This window comes from Rousettus aegyptiacus, unplaced genomic scaffold (genome assembly GCF_014176215.1).
Source record: "Rousettus aegyptiacus isolate mRouAeg1 unplaced genomic scaffold, mRouAeg1.p scaffold_m13_p_15, whole genome shotgun sequence".
Taxonomy (NCBI): Eukaryota; Metazoa; Chordata; class Mammalia; order Chiroptera; family Pteropodidae; genus Rousettus; species Rousettus aegyptiacus.
Window position 1 is genome coordinate 59,927,790 of NW_023416290.1, and position 16,435 is coordinate 59,944,224.

The following is a 16,435-nucleotide window of genomic DNA, read 5'->3' on the forward strand; positions in this document are numbered from 1 at the left end:
CCAGCACTGCCTCACACTCGGAGAGGAAGCCGCTGCCCAGCCACCAGGTTTGCCCTCACGCTGTCCCCACAATGCGCAGGGCCACCTCCACAGAGCCCCAGGTGAGTGGACCGAGGGGCCCCACGGGGAGGGGCAGGCTCTCGGCCTCAGCTGCAAACAGCTGTCCTGGGAGGCGGGGAAGCGCCCAGCTCCTGGCAGCGTCGAGGCGTCCGTGGGCAGGCCCGGGGCGGGGGCAGCACAGAGCACGGCCACGCCACGCTCGCCAGCCAGCGGGAGCCACAGGCACTGCAGGTCAGAGCTCTGGCCCTGGATCTCGGGGGAGGGTCTTTTCTGGAGGGAGGTCAGGCTGGAGGGGACATGCCCGCCCAGGCGTGTGTGCCCGGGATCTAGTGCTTAGCGCAAGGCCTGGGCAGCCCCAGCCTTCCCTGGGGGGGGAGGGGTTTCCTTGAAGTGAACTCCTCAAGCCCCGGCCTCAGCAGAGCCCGCATCCGCACTGCCGTCCCCCTGCTGCTAACAACGGCGTCCTCTTTAAACATGCTGCACGCAGCACCTGGGGCACCCGCAGGGGACGCTCTCTGACTGAAGTCCTGTTCCTTTCGGCGCATTAAAAGCCTTGACTTCCACGGAAGCCTGCCTCGCGTCATTTCGCAGCCATCCCTGCCAGCCCTTCCAGAGGGACGGCCGCAGAGGCACAGGCGTGTGAGGCAGACCCTGGTGCAGAAAGTCCAGGCCCCGTGGGGCACAGGCCTGGCAGTGGGGACGAGGAAGTTCCCCACTCCGCTGGCCCCGGGGAGACCCAGGACCGGGCCTCAGCTCCCCAGTGCCAGGCGGGACAGGGCATGGCAGGAGCACTGTGGGAACGACCGACCCTCCTAGGCCGTTCCAGACGGCACTCGAAAAGCGCCCGCTCGCCATATGCAGATCACGACACGGAAAGGCTGAGCGGACGTGGGTGCCGTGGCACGCCCTGGCACGCGTGCGTCCACACGCACGCACACGCCCCGCAGCATCAAGTCAAAGACCGATGTGGCTACACCCGAACCAGGGAAGGGAGACTGAGGCAGGAAGCTTTACTGGAGACGAAAAAGGGCATTTCAGACATCAAAAGATTCAATCCACCACGAAATGTGATGGTTCTACGTTGGTTCGCACTCAGGAAAGTGATCTCAAATCATTTAATACAAAAATGACAGGCGAAGAAATTAACAAATTCACGAGCACAGTGGAAGATTCTAGCACATCTCTGCAGGTGACTGTGGAAGAAAGAGACTCCCTCCCTACCCCCGAATCAGTAAGTACAGAGATCTGAATACCACCTTCCGGAGCCCCCCACGCCCACCACGGGGACCCCGTGCTGCCCAGCGCACGCGGCTCTGCCGAGCGGACCGCGCGCCGGCTGACACACAGCCCCAGGGACCTCACGGGACGGACGCGACACGCTCGTACGCAGTGCAGCTGCGCTGGAGACCGGGCGGCTCCTGCCGGTCTGGAAGCGAAGCAGAAGCCTTCCAAACCACCCACGGCAAAGGGAAACTCACGAACCAAACGGTCTTGAAGGAAAACAAGAATAACCGACTTGCAGTATACAGCGCTGCTTAACTGGAAATTCGCAACCCGAAAACGGCATCTTTAAAAAAAAAAGAGACTGAAGGCCAACTGTCCACCCACCTGGTCCTGGCACTCCATCCAGGCTCACGCCCGCTGGCCTGTGGGGGCAGCTCGGCCCCAAAGTGGCGTCCCCACCAGCCTGCGCCCCCAGGGGCCCGTCTCCATCCTTGCTGCCCTTTGGGGCACTGTCCCAGGGCCTAGAGTCGAGGACACACAGCCGCAGGACACGCAGCCGCCGGCCCCTGGGCCCAGGGCAGCCAGAGGAGCAGCCTGGCTCTGCCCCATCTCCGTCCACTGCCCCCCCCCCACCAGCCCAGGGGACAACACAGTGTGGGGGTGGCAGCCCGAGCCAGACACGGGCAATGACCGCCCCGCCAGCGCCTCCCCTTCACAGGCAAGGAGTGAGGAGGGCCAGCTGAGGGGGGCGGCTGGAGGGGGCCCGGAAGGAGCAGCACTTCCGGGTTCCCGTGCGAGCCTCCCACCGGGCAGAGGGACAGGGGAGGGCAGCACGGGGCGGCTCAGGACCACTGGTCCGCAGCGTCAGGGCCCGGAGTTCACAGCTCCCAGGCAGCGCCTGCCACCCCGGCCTGTCCGCGCCCTGGGCGATGGCGCCTGGCCTGCCTGGCAGCCCCGGAGCTCAGCAGGGCGCACAGCACCACACACCGGGCGCGCTGCTGCCCGGCGGTGCTGGGGACGGGGCGGCCGTCCCGTGACAGGCTTAGCGTGGCTCCGTCCTTCCTTGGCCGATGGTGCTGACTGCACTCCGGTCTCCCAGGGCAACAGAGACACAGCCACTGGGCAGGAGGGGCAACTGGGAGGGGCGGGCCAAGCGGGAAGGCGCGGGGAGACAACCCGCAGGTCTGAAGAGCTGACGTAGCCGGGAGCAGCAGCAGGGCCGGCCTGGCAAGGGCCCTCCCGCCTGGCGCGATCCGTCAGCGTCCCCGTGCCCCTCCGTCCCAGGCGACTGCAGGTGAAGGACACCGGCCCTGCCCCTCTCCATGCCCGCTGTGCACTCTGCTCAGAAGGCCCCAACCCGTCCCCAGCTCCTCCACCCTCCAGCCCTCGGGAAGCCCTGCCCGGCCTGGCACCCCGCCTCCCAGCCCGCAGGCCAGTCTCTCTTTTCTCTCGGCCACCAAAAGCCGCATCTGTGCTGGCGTCATCCGTTTGTTCCCTAGGCTGTTGGGGGCCTCGCCAGGCTGGCCCCGGGGCCCCGTGCCCAGCACAGCACCTGAGGCTGCTGACATTCAGTGCCCGTCAGCTTGCCGGGGGCCCTGAAGACAAGGTGCCCTGTGGTCAGGCGACGCCAAGGAGAACCGCACTTCCTTCCCCGCAGGATCTCGCCTCGGCATGCCAGTGGACGCGCCCAAACCAGACCCCTGTCCATGTGGGGACTGCGCCAGCACGGAGGGGCCGGTGCCCACAGGCGAGGGGGGCATGGAGGGCGGGGTGGGGGTAGCCCCAGCAGGCAGGAGCAGGGCCCCAGGGCTGACAGCCAGGCGGAGACAGTGCCCAATTCCAGGGACCAGGAAGGCCACGCCCCACCTCCAGCAGCTGGGGGCCCCACTGAGGCTGGCCCCCTTTCCCCGAGCCAGGGAGGGGCCGGGCCCAGGGGAGCTGCTGGGACAGACCACCTGAGAGCCGGGCTACCGGAGGAGCACTGGCGGCGGAGGAGGAGGGCAGCAGCTGGTGGGCCGCGACAGTCCACGGGTTAAGAGGGACCCTCAGGCCGGGCAGGGCTGGGGTGGGGGGCAACGAAACACGGGCTCCCACAGCCTGGGCACGCCATCTCCACGGTCAGACACAAGGAGCAGCCCAAGCCGGCCCCGACCGGGGGCCCCGGCCCACCAGGGCGCTCCCCGGTCCCCCCAGGCGTGCACTCTAGCCATCCAGAGGGCACCGCCCCTCCCTCCCCAGGCTGCAGCTTCTCGGTGTGGTTTGGGCATCCCCAGCTCCACGGAGGTTGCGGCTCCCGGAGAGGCCCCGAGCCTGGCCGGGTAAACACAGCCCCCGGGCCAGCTCTCGTGGTGATTAATTAGCGTGGCACAGCAAACTGAACCTGGAGCCCGCAGTGTGCCTGGCGAAGCGAGCGAGGCCCAGGCCTGCGCCGCCTTCAGCACCTAACTCAGCACTTCCTCCTCCCTGTGAATGGAGACGGGACTCCCTCCCAGCCGCTCCCACGCCCCTGACTGCATTAGCCGTGGTCAAGCGGAACCCACAGCTCGGGATCACAGACCCCTCGGCGAAGTGTCAGCAGCCAGAGAGCAGCGGGCGCGCCCGCCACAGCCCGGGCCCCGGCCACGCTCTTCAACCTGCGCCCTGGCCCCGGGACGGCCACAGAAACATGTGCGGCAAGGCCAGCACCGGCCCGCAGGCCCCTGCCGGGGCACTCCCGGGCTGAGGGCGCGGCCCAGGGCTGCTTCTCAGCACCCGTGGGACAGAACAGGGCTCCGTGGCAGAGGCGGCACGGCTCCTCTGTCCTGCGGGCCCTCTGCAGCTATGGCAGAACCGCGACATGTCCGTGCCCACCACACGGACTGGGAGCGCCGGCCCTCGGCTCACTGCGGGCCCCCCACTCCCCACAAGGCTGGGCCTGATGGCCTTGGCCAGCGGGAGGAGAGCTGGAGCTCGGGCACGCACTTCGTGACAGGCAGCCACTCAGCCCAGGGTCCACCCAGCTGCCTGGCTGGACCCAAAGCACCCACGACAGCACTGGTGCTGAGAAAGCGCCTCCCTCCTGGGGGAGCCCAGGAAAAGGCTCCCTCGGCCCACTGACCCTCCCGCAGCCCTGAGGCCGGCACAGGCCCCGCGCAGGGCTGCCAGCGCCAAGCAGTGGGATCCCGAGCTGCCTCTGGAAGCCACAATGCAGTGCCGCTGCCAGACCTGCCCCCTGCCCCGCCCACCTGGCACACCTGGTCAGAGGGGCGCGGCCCTGTCAGAGAAGGCAGGCACAGGCCCTTCCAGTCAACCGCAGCCCTGAGGAACCTCCCCCCCCCAGCTGGCCGCTCTTCTGTGCAGTCTGGGCCGTCCCAGGCGGGATCCCTGGCTCAGGGCCGGCAGGGGAAGGACGAGGCAGGCCACGGCCACACGCCCTCGGTAGTCAGGTGAGGAGGCCCCTTCTGCCCCAGTGACTTCCAGGAGATGACGACGGCACCCCCGCCCACCTGCCCACCCGCCTGACGGCAAGCACTTCCCAGTGGCTGTAGGAATGGCGTGACCTGCTGTCACCGTGAAGCCCCACAGCCTGGGGCCCAGCGTGTCGGGCGGGCTGCCAGCCCCCACGCCTCAGGCCGGAGTGCCAGCCTTGGGCGCGTGTGGGGCGGGCAGTGCCCTCTGCATACAGGGAGCCCAGCTCAGCGGCGCGCATCAAGCATGTCCCTTCAGGGTGGCCTGGGTCACGGCGCAGAGGCCCCATGTGGCCGGAGGGGCACAGGCCCCGGAGCCGGCCCTGCACGGAGTGAGAGCCCGGTACCGGGAGCAGCGCTCGCTGAGTACCACCTGGCACGACTCCATGGTGACCGGAACCACGTGAGGCCTGAGGAAGGGTACGTGCCCTCCGCCGCCGCCGCCTCCTCCAGTCTGCGCAGACCCATCACGCGGGGTCTGCACGGCACAACGCAGGAGGCCCGCGGGCAGCAAACGCACCCCTGGGCCCTTTCTCAGGCGTCCTCCGGCAATCCCCGAGCCACCAACAGACTCATCCCCTAGGAGCACAGGGAAGGGACAGAGGCAGAGGGGGGCACATGGTGACTCCAGGGCCCCTGCCCCGTCCCCCAGCCAAAGTCTGACTCTAAACCCAGAGAACAGGGCGGGCGGGGCTCAGAGAGCAGGGGAGCGGCGAGGGGCGGGGACCCACAGCGAAGGGGAAGCGAAGAGTCTGGCTGGAAGCTTCACAGCTCAGTCCCCGAGGGCCCGCGGCCCCACGCCTGCTGAACAATGCAGTTCTGAATTCAATTAAAGCGATTATCTGTTGTGCCAAATAAATTGTGTACAGCATACATCCTGCGGCACGTTACACCTCCGGGCTCATTATTCCCTAACTGTTTCCTCCTGTTTATGCGCTCTCAAATTAAATTGCTGATAATATGCGCCAAAATAAAAAATGAGCGCACCTTGTCCCAGGAAAATTGATTCTCCCTTTTCCTGAACCGGCGACTGCCAGGTTTTATATACTCTGTTCTTGCTGATCATCAGTAATTCAATTTTCTTTTTATTGGCCCCCTTATCTGCTGAGCAACATAGTGGCAGAGCTGACCTCTTTCGCACGGGTAAATGTTTAAAATCTTTTCCCTGATTAATTTTGCCAGTTAAGAAAAAGAGGAGAAATGGCCCGGCTCTTAGCCATCACAATGAATAAAGCTTAATGTTGATTGTGATGGAATTTCTAATGCCAGGGAAATTGATTGAACGCGGCAATTACACTGCAATAGTAACTCAGGGGAGATGGGATCGCCTTCCCCTGGCCGTAGCCTTTTGGTTATTTAAAACAATCCAATTTGCAAGGATAATTATGTATTAGTGTTTTATCTGCCACTTGAAATGAACAGGGGAGTTTCGATACTGGCCCGGCATTAGCAGGTTATTGCTGCAAATTACTTGATATCTGCTTTCTTTCACATAAAGAGGAAATGAGGCAATCAATTACCAGAAAAAGATGCACTGCGGGATAAGAGGGGCAAGTGCGCCCTCTGCTGACCACCGGCCCGGCTGGCTGCCGCGGGGACGGGGACTGGGCTTCCACAGCCAGCGACCCTACCGACCCCGCCCACTCGGGGCACTCTGCTCCAGCACCCTGGGGTGGCGTCCACACGCACCACGGCACCCAGGACATGGCCGCTGACGCGCAACCTCGCCTCCTCACGTCCCCTGTGCCTGGGCCCTTCCCCCTCACGGCTGGCCCCCACGCGGGCCCTCGGCCCTGCCGGGCACCCGCTCCTCTAGGAGCCTCCGACACATCCTCAGCTGGGTCCCCGAACGCCAGACACAGCAGCCGTGAGAGCACAAGTCCCAAGTCCCGCTAACGGGGCCAAGCCACCTCCAGATTTCACGTGTGTCACCTAGGAAGCCACCACAGTCCCCCCAGCTGCTCGAGAGAAGGGAAAGGGGACACCTCAGGCCCAGGTGAATCTCTGCTCTCCAAGACGGCATCACAATGACAGCCCCCCCTGCCCCACTCCCCACAGCCCCAAAACCCCAGCACAGGTCCCCAGCAATGCCAGCCTGGCAGCAGCTCCCCCAATGCGCTGCCATCACCTTACAGTGGGGGGGTCCTCCTCAAGAGAGCCACGCCCCATGACCCCCCAACCCCACTGATCACTAGCACACAACGCCGACATCTCAGGCAGCAGCCAGTAGCAGGAGGGAGGAAGAGGTGCTGCCCCAGGCTTCCAAGGACGGAGGACACACAGGGGGGCTCGGGGAGCCCTGGGCCTCCCCCTAAAACACGAACTTGCTCACCCTTCTTCCCTGTCCTTCTATGACCAGAAGGGATGTTCTGGAAGGGTCATCGCACGCCTGCACGGCAGCGGCTCCCTGCCCTTGACCATCTGCTGCCCGCCAGGCCGTGTGCTGGCAGGCCAGGGCCCTGAGGGCCGAGGCGGGCCCAGCTCGGGGCTCCTCAGAGCCCTCCTCCCCAGAAGCCCTGCCCCGTCCTCCTACCTTCCTTGGGGAGGTGGGCCCGGCCTGGGGGCACGCAGCAAGGCCGGTGCCTGGGGGCCTGCATCAGGCCCTTGGGGGGCGTCTTCTTCAGACCAGGGCCGCTCTTTCCCCGGAGGGCCTGCCTCCTCCGCAAGCTGAACTGGCTCTTGGCAGTGGCAGCAGGTGGGGGGCTGCCCTTCTTGTCCCCGGGAAGGCTGTGGAGACAAAGAGCAGACAGCTCACAACAGGCCCCACGATGCGGGCAGCCCCTTCCCCTCTCGCCTCTCCAAATTCCCATGCCGAGGAGTCTGCCCAGGAGGCAGGAGAGCCCAGAGCCCACAGGTTCCCGCCCCACTCGCCCCAATTTCCCAGCCGTGGGACGGCTCCCCTCCCCTCCCCCAAGCCCCAGCTATAGCGGGGAAGGTCCCAGGCCCTGAGCCAGGGCAGGCAGATAGCAGAGGAGAGTGGCCCAGCCTCTGACCCCTGCCCATCAGTCTCTGTCTCCCCAGACCAGGTGAGCCCCCAACTAGAGCTGGGGTGGGGGTAAAGGAGACGGGTTATGCCCAGAAGGGGAGCTGCCGCCAGCACCCCCAGCCCTCGCCATAGGGGGCTGTTCTCACAGCTCCCACTCCATGTTCCTGAAACAGGAAGTCCCCAGCCAGAAGTGCAAGGGTGAAGGACGCCCGTGGCACCCGAAACACCTGTCTTGGGAGAGCAGGGCCAGAAACCAAGGTCAGACAGCAGGAACGCCTTGCGGGGGCAACTCCCAGTGAGGATGGCACAGGCTGCCGTGTTGGATGGCAAAGGCAAGTCCTCTGGCCTTACCAGTGGCAGGGCCACGATTAAGTCTCTGACCCCGGCCAAGTGCCACCTTTCAGCCTCCTCACAACCCACCAGGGTGGAGGCCAGGAGAGGGGCATGTAGTGGCCAGCACGAGGCAGCCTTCCCCAGTGGAGGAGGGACAGCCCCTCCTGCAAATACCCTGCACCCTGGGTTTGCTCAGCCAGTGGAAGGCCTGGGCATAAACTGTGGCCAAGAAGGAAAGATGCTCCAGCAGGAGGAAGGGTGGCTTCGCTAGTGCCTGCCTTTGCCCGTCCTCGCCTGGCTGGGGCCCCAGGCGAGCCCCTGGCCATGCTGAGCCTTCCTTACTCGGCGGTAACCCTAGCCCCATCCCTGCTGGGGCGCTGACGCCACCACACACAAAGCTTCATGCTTGCCCAGGCCCGACCAGGCAGTGACCAGGCAGTGCCAGGTGATGCTCCATTTCCTCTCCCCACGCCCCTGCGGGCGGGCCCTCCCACGGGCTCCACCCGCGGAGCAGGAAGCTGGCCAGGCACGGGCTGGCCTGCCTGCCTGCCCGCACAAGACCCTAGGGGCGCCCGGGCCTCACCCAGTACTCCCGCGCCGCCGGACGATCTCGTTGCGGCTTTTCGCTCTGTAAGCCAAGAGCGGGCTCTCACTGGAGAAGGGCTTCAAGCTGCTGGGTCCCACTGCCGGCTTGTCCCCCGGGGGGGACCTGGATGGGACTGGAGAGAGCTGGGAGGCACGGTCCTTGCTGCCGGCCTCCGACTGCCAACGGAAGGAGGATGACGAGGAGGCCGAGGGGCTGGAGGCCTTCCACTTGTACTTGCTGGAGGAGGCCCCAGATGTGGAGGACATGGCTGACTTCCTGGGCTTGGCCTCCTGGTCAGCCCTGGGCTGCGGCTTCTCCGCTCGTTCTGCTGCACCAAAGGGGGCCGTGCACACATTGCCCGCGGCCGCTCTGGGACTGAGGGCCCTCCGAGGCGCCCGGGGGCTCTTCGCCGAGGCAGCCACCCACTTGTAGTTGTTTTTCCGGAACTTGTTAATCCGACAGGACACAAGCAGGGAGGTCTCCCGGGGCTGCCTAGGTCCGGAAGCTGGTCTAGCCGGGCCTGCCACAGAGCAGGAGGGAGCCGGCTGATCTGGGTGGCCGGCGTCCACTCGCCCGTCCACAAGGAGCTGCGCGGCACAGCTGGCCGCGGAGTGGGCGCCCGCCTTCCTCGCCAGGGCCGCCCCGCTGCGCTGCGGCAGGGTGGAGGGCGGGAAGTGCGCCTGGGCCGAAACCGCACTCTCACTGACGGTCCGCCGCGGCTCCGAGGGGCTGTCACCCACACTGCTCACGGACTTCACCACCCGGGGCTTGCCAGGCTCCTTCTGGCAGACCAGAACAGGGTCCTCTGTGCCGCAGGTCCCCTTGGCTCTTCCTGGCCTCGAGGGCTGCCGCTGCCCACCAGGGGGCTCACCCTCACCTGCCTGAGGCCTGCGGTCGCCCCAGGGCGGGCCCTCACGGTCTTCCCAGGAGCCCCGTGGGACCCCCGCAGTGCTGGCCGAGCCTGGCTCTGACGGTGGTTTGATCTTGATGACCATGCTCTGATCTAGACTTAGCTGAACTTGCCTCTCCGAGCCATACTGCTGGGGGCCAGGGTCCCGGCTGCTCCTGGCCTCAGGGGTGGGCTGAGCGGCACAGTCGCTGGGCGGGTCCAAGGACCCCGGGGGCCGATTCACCAGGGAGTATTTCTTGCGCCACGCGGGCCCGTGGTTCTGGCAGAAGCCCCTCCGGCACGGACGAGGGTAGCGAGCACTGAAGGCCCTGCCGCTGTTGTAGGCTGGGGGCTGCCACCGGGACGGCGCTGAGGGGCCCGGGGCAGGGGCATTGCCATGGAGGTTTTTGTAGTCATCGATCAAACCTGAGGAGACAGAACCACAGGCTTACTCAGAGGGGGAGAGTGAAGCGGCAACGACGTCCCTGAGGGACGTCAGCTGACAGCGGCACACAGATCCCACCTCACTCCCGAGCCTGGCACAGTCTCACGGCAGGAGGGGCAGCCCCTGGTGCCTGAGCACCGACGACAGCTGAGCCTCGACCCCAGCCTGCCTTTTCCATGAGCCTTTCCCCTTCTACTCCAGCCCTACTTCTGGCTGCGTATCCTGACAATGCATCCCTGTGCCATAATACTCCCCATTTGTTGGGAACGTTATTCCAAGTCCGCAATCCTCTGAGGGGACGTGTCACTGAATGTGAAGAGGCCAGAAAAGCCTCATGCTGTAAGGCCTCTAGAAGGGAGCCAGCCAGCTGTGGAGGCCCTCTGGCTTGCCCACGATGGACAGGGGGCAACACTGCACCTTAAAGATCTCCCTGCCTGGCGCGCAGAACGAGTGTAACACAAGTGACATCCCTGGGCACTCGACACTTGGCAAGAATGTCACACCCTGCTCCCCGCAGGAGAGGAGAGGCCTGATCACCCAGAGCCCCAGTGTAGTGGGCTGTCACCACCAGCACAGGGCCTTTCCAAGGAAGCCCAAGGCCTGGGCTCTCACCACCCAGGACTCCGGAGCCTTACAACTCAACTAGCAAACTAGTAACCAGCTGCCCACTCCTCCCCCAGTTACAACACTCTGGCAACACAGGTCCAGCCCCTAGACCTGGAGAGAGCCACGTCCAGACCTGGCGACACCTCAGAGTAGGTATGATGGGAGCCTGAGAAGTGGCCTTACAGCAGGGCCGGAATACCTAGACTCTCTCCTATACACACTTCCCGAATTCTTAGGTCTTCTTTTTAAAGGGGAAACGTTTTTAAGTCTAGAAAACTTGACTAGATATAAATATTTTAAAGTTTATAAAGTGAGGCCTGGGCCAGGACTATCAAGGGGAGTGTGACCGTATAGAGGAAAACAGGGTCAAAACCGGGCGTGCAAGGAAGAAACACGCTCCCCTCGCCGGTAGGAGCTTTGCCGCGCCGCACCAGAGCCTCCCGCCCCACTGTCAGGGGCCGGGGGACGCCGAGGACGCGCCCGCCCGTGGGGGTGGGGGCCGCCTCCCGCCGGTTACTAAGCGACTGCCCAGCCGCCCCGCGCCGCAGCGCCGGAAAGTCCCGCACTGTCCTTCGGGCGAATCCCAGGCAGGGTGCTGACCCGGCCGGCCTGGAAGCCCCTCCGGCCCCCCACCCGCTGCCTGACCCTACCGCCACCCACCAGACCTGGCCGTCGAGACCGCGGGCGGAGAGCGACCCCCGTCGGGAGGCGGGCGAGGGCCCGCCGTGTAGTGAGGGGAAAGAAGAAGGCGCGACCCCAGCCCGGCCCGACCTACCCTGCAGGAGGCGGATCTGCCGCCGTAGTAGCTCCTTTTCCTCCATCTCCAGAGTCCGCGACGCCCGGCCAGGCCCCCGCGACGTCATCGCTCCGCGACCGTTTCCCTGCGGGCGGGGCGCGGGAGGCTGAGACTGCGCATGCGGCAGGGCCCCGGTGCCTGCCGGGCCAGGAGGGCGCGCCGTCGCCCTGACAACGCTTGCGGGGCCACGCACGCGCAGAGCAGGGGGCCGGGGAGACGTCACTACTGAGCGCCGGAAGTGGCCTCACTACACGCCGGGAGGAGACGGCCGCGGTTGCTTCCCGGTTGGAGAGCTTCCGACGCATCTCTCCGCCCCTGGTCCCCGTTCCTGGAGGGACTGGGCGAAGGACCGAGTCCCGGGTTCCACCCCGGCCGCAGTGCAGTTCCTCTCCCAGTCCCCGCATGGAATTACCGACATTCAGCAAACAAACGATGCCTGAGGGTCAAACATCCCAGCCTTTGGGAGTCCTTGGCGGTGGACCGTGTCTTCACTCACCGGGCAGTTTTCTCCCACTCCCACCCCCTGCGCTCCCCACCTTCTGCCAGCCAGCTCTTTTCTTATACGGGGGTTCTCCGCACTGTGGCCTAAGCCGCCTTCCTGAGCCGCAAGCCGTTCCCCCTGACCACCCCGCCCAGGTGTGCCCTGAGCCTTGCCACACCACGCTTCTCTCCAGCCCCATCACATTAGGCTACTTCAGGGGCACCAGCGTCTCTGAAGTGGGTGGGAGGTCAATAAAGGGAAAGCCACGTGGCCATACCAAACACACTTGTGTTGCACTTGCATCGGGACAAGCACAAAACGTCACACCCGCCCTGGGTTTATGTGCCCCCAACTCTATGCCTCCGCCTGCACCTCCCTCGAGGAATCCCCGCTCCTGTCCTCTAGGAGGTCTGCCTGTAGGTGGGAATCAGCTGACCTGACTCACCAGGCCCTCAGGTGGAAACAGGTGGTTGGCATGCTGGGACCACTTCCCCATGGATGCCCATCTTCCTTTTATCCCACAGAGAGGGGAACAGGAAGTTACTGTGAACGAGAACTGCCCTTGAGACCCCAGCAGATTCCCCTTCACCCCAGCTTCACAGCCTGCAAGGGCTCTCACTGCAAAGCTGACCCTCAGTCTCTGAGCCAGATCCTTCTGGAAGAAAATACTATTAGTCTACTGTCACCCTAGCACGTCATTTCCATGACTCTCAAGGACCACGACTGATGGTAGTGTGAATTTCACCACGACAGCTTTTCACATGCCCTAGTACTGGGCAAACCTGGGGCGATGTCCCCACCTTCGGGAAAGACACCTCCACCCACCCCACTGCCCATGCCTGGATTTCAGCAGCAGGGCTACTTCCAGCTGGGGCAAAGCCCGGTGAGGCACAGAACACCGGAAGCAGGACCAAGGTGTCTGCTTCCGCCTGTGGAGGCCCAGTCAGCATAGGGCTGTGTTCCGTGCCGGCGCCCCCACCCCACCTTCCCCAGCCAGTAGAAAGCCCAAGGAGCTGGGAAAGCCTCAGCAGCCCTCAGGGTAGGGGACCCCAGAGGAAGGAGGAGGTGTAGGAGTATGCTGGGGAGGGGAGCCTGGACATAGGACTTGGGCAATGAGGACTTCTGACCACCTGTGACTGCTCCCTCCTGTGACCTGCCAGGGAGACCCAGATCTGCGGGTATAATTTCCCCAGGGCCCTCAGCTCTGCGGGGCTTTTGCTGCCTATACCCCTCCTGATTCCTGGGGTTCCTCAAAATCCGAGACTCCCCCCCCTTCTGGCCCTGGGGCCTCCCAGACAGGGTGCTCACCCAGGGATCCCCCCAACGTTTATTGAGCTCTTAGTGGACAGGGCCATCAGAGCCGCAGGCGGAACGGCACTAGGTTAGGGGTAGGGACGGCAAGCGGGAGGGACGCCCCGAAGGGACTCGACCTCCAAAAAGAAAGGATATTTGAGACTTGGTCTGCGCACAGCTCACTCCTGGCCCCACCGCCGCAGCCGGGCTGGTGCTCCCGCTCCGGGGGCGCTCTACCGAGCTGTATGCCAGGCACGGGTTCCAGGTCACCAGGCCTGTGGAACACAGACCCGGCACAGGTAGTGGTGGGGGGGGGGGGCGAGTGAAGGCGGGGAGGGCTGCCGAGGGCGTGGGCTCCGTCTTCCCGGCACCTGGGGGAACGTGGAGTGTCACCAAGAGGCCCACTCTAGATCGCGGGAGGCTGCGACAGCCCCCACTGTGGACTCGGTGGCACCTGGCCGCACAGCCCCGCCCCGGTGCTTCCCGCATCCTGTGGCACGGGGGGGGGGGGGGGGCAGGCACTGGCACCCCGCGCTCCGCTCGCCTCCGAGTCCGGGTCCCGTGTGAAGCGTGGATGTGTTCCTCGTGCAGGCTGTCCCCGCCCGTCTCGGCCGTCTTGGCCTCTGCTGTCCTTTCCCGGCTGGGCCGCAGCTGCCTCACCCCTCTCCCTAAACCCACCCTCCCATCCCCGCCACGGCAACGCCCAGCGCTCCTGCGGTGCGCTCTCCGGGTTATCCCTGGAACCTTACTGACTGGCTCTGTCCCTCCCAGGGTCACTGCCTGCCGCTGCCTCTTCCCAGCGTGCTTGGCCAGGCTCCAGCCCTTTACACAGGTGGGTGGGGAGGGGCCTGGTAGCAGGCCCTTCTTAGAGCCCGCCCAGTGCTGCTGACTCCTGCACAGCGGGAAGCCCCCTTCTAGGCTCCCAGTCCTTGGTCACAGCTCACCATTGGGGACAGGGTGTCTGCCCCAGCTGTAGACTCCCAGGACCTGCCCAGGCCTTGCCCAGGGCAACCTCACCCACCTCCATCTAGCAGGGTATCTGTGAGGAGGGTGTCGTGCCACCCAGAGTTTCTGACTGTCAAGATGTTCTTGTGTCCCCCCCCCCACACCAGCTTCCTGGGTGCCACAGAGGGCGTGGGGATGCAGTGCAGGGCCCCGCCCCCCTTCCTTCTGCCTTTTCTCCCAGAAGGCACACTTCCTGCTCTCTCAGGCTGCCCTCCGTCCTATGCGAGTCAGGGGCCCTGGCGACACCACTGTTTTCCCAGCCCAGTGTTTCTTGTTTTGGTTGTTGCTAAATAACTGAAAAGATGAAGAAATTGCGCCAGCCGTGACTCATCCATCCTACCCAGCCACGGGTTGTGACAGCTCCAGGTCACTGCCTCGAGGTAGGAGGATGCAGTGTGCCGTACCATCTTCATCTGCCTGGCACCTGCCTGGCACCTCTGCCTCAGACTGAGTCTCCAGGGCTGCACCGCCACCTCCCCCACATTCTTCCATATGGCAGCCAAGACCTTCTAGAAAAGTAAACCAGGGCTAGTCACACCCCTGCTGGAAACCCAGGGTGAGGTCACCCTGCTGATGAGGCCGCCACCTCCTGACGTTGGCCTGGAGCCTGCCTGCTGGAGAGAGAGATAAGAAGCGAGGGACTGCGGGCCAGCACGGAGCTGTGCCTGGGGACAAGGAGAAGCCGGCTGAGCAGCAGTGACAGCCCACGCGGCACATCTAGACATGCACACGTGAATGCAAACATGCACAGTACAAGCATGCACACACGGCATGCACGAACACACCTCGCAGGACGCAAGCATGAATACGCGTGCGTGTGAACATGCGTGTGTGCAAACAACATGCACATATAAACACACATGTGGACACGTGAACTCAAACTCAGCAAGGATGCCTGTCACTCCAGCCGACAGTCCCAGGGGCTGGACCAAGGCTGGGAGCCCCTTGCTGAGCTCGTGGGCACTCACTACCTCAGAGCCCCACAGCCAGCACCCCTCTCAGGCCTGTCCCCAGGCCCCCAGCATGAAGAGCAAACCAGCTTCAGAGACCCCAGGCAGACGCTGGAGGAGGCCAGCCCCCCGTGTCTGGCCCAGGATACCCAGCAGCTGGGGACTTCTGCCTGCACGAGATGTTTCCTGCTTGAATCGCTCTTTCCAGTTCCTGCGGCTACAACATGCCAGCACGCAGCACGGGAACTCACCTTCCCGCAGCTGGCCCCAGGGCGCCGACAGCTGCTGTGCCTGGCAGAGGCCTCGTTTGGTTCACGTGACGGCCCTTATGGGAAGAGCACCTGGCGCGGGGGCTGACAGAGTGGCTAAGTGAGGCCGGGCTTTCGGGGTGTCTCGGGCCAGCCAGCCCTGGTGCAAGCTCGAGTGTCTGGGTTAAGGGCTGGACAGCGGCACGTGGAGGAGGGTCCCCCACCGCCGCGCACCAGACATTGTTGGCACGTGACCTAGGACAGTAAGAGCGTCAAGGATCCTGTGACGGGCCTGGATATTGTCACTTGGCTCTACGTTTTCTAAATAACTTTGAGATACCACTCACATTCCATATAATTCACCCATTTAAAGTGTAAAACTCCATGGACTTTAACAATTGCACATCACCACAGCTGATGTTAGAACGTTTCATCACCCCAACAGAAACGGAGTTCCCATCAGCTGTCGCTCCCCGGCTCCTGGCATCTGCCCCTCTACTTCCTGTCCCTGCGGATTTGCCTGCGTCGGACACCTGCATGTGAATCCTGTCCTTCCGTCCGGGATGGCGTTTGCAGGTTCGTGGGCACTGCATGCGTTTCAGACCTTCATTCCTCTCTGCTCTTCGCCGTGCGGACTGGCCCCCCTCCCCACCCCCGTTAATCCGCGCGTCGGTCGGTGGCCCATGGGCTGTTTCCACATTTGGCTGTTAGGAACACTGCTGCGCGAACGTCCGTGCAGGCTCTGGGGGGACCTGTCTCCACTTCTCTCGAGCACACGCACACCTAGGGGCGGACTGGACGAGGCGCGCGGTAACGCTGCGGTCCACAGCGGCTGCCGCTTCACCGCGCCCCGGAGAGAGTCTCCCGGCGTCCCCATGTCCCCAGCTGGCGGCTCTCTCCCCTGGTCATCCAGGCGGGTGTGAAGCGGCCGGCTTTGGTTTGCACCTTTCCAAGTGCCTGTCGGCCGTTGGTACATTTCCTTTGGAGAAGAGCCCGCCCAGCCCTCTGCGGCGGCGCGCGGGGCTCCAGACAGGAACAGCGGAGAAGGCGGGCGGTGGGCGGGCGGGGGCGGGGGCGCTCCGGGGGC

General features: G+C 64.5%; 1 protein-coding gene across 2 annotated transcripts in view; it reads right to left on the reverse strand.

Annotated features, from left to right (window-relative positions):
- The window catches only part of ZC3H3 (zinc finger CCCH-type containing 3), a 53,743-nt gene extending 37,386 nt beyond the window's left edge, over positions 1-16,357 (reverse strand). Inside the window, exons 1-4 of one of the 2 annotated variants that reach the window (XM_036233138.1) lie at positions 15,352-16,357; positions 11,351-11,456; positions 8,633-9,950; positions 7,264-7,457 (exon numbers count right to left, since the gene is read on the reverse strand). In XM_036233138.1, the coding sequence (XP_036089031.1) occupies positions 7,264-7,457; positions 8,633-9,950; positions 11,351-11,438 (1,600 nt within the window). In that variant the 5' untranslated portion in view covers positions 11,439-11,456; positions 15,352-16,357. The remainder of the gene's footprint in view (positions 1-7,263; positions 7,458-8,632; positions 9,951-11,350; positions 11,457-15,351) is intronic. The other variant, XM_016139219.2, reaches the window with a different exon arrangement.
- Positions 16,358-16,435: the final 78 nt, after the last annotated feature.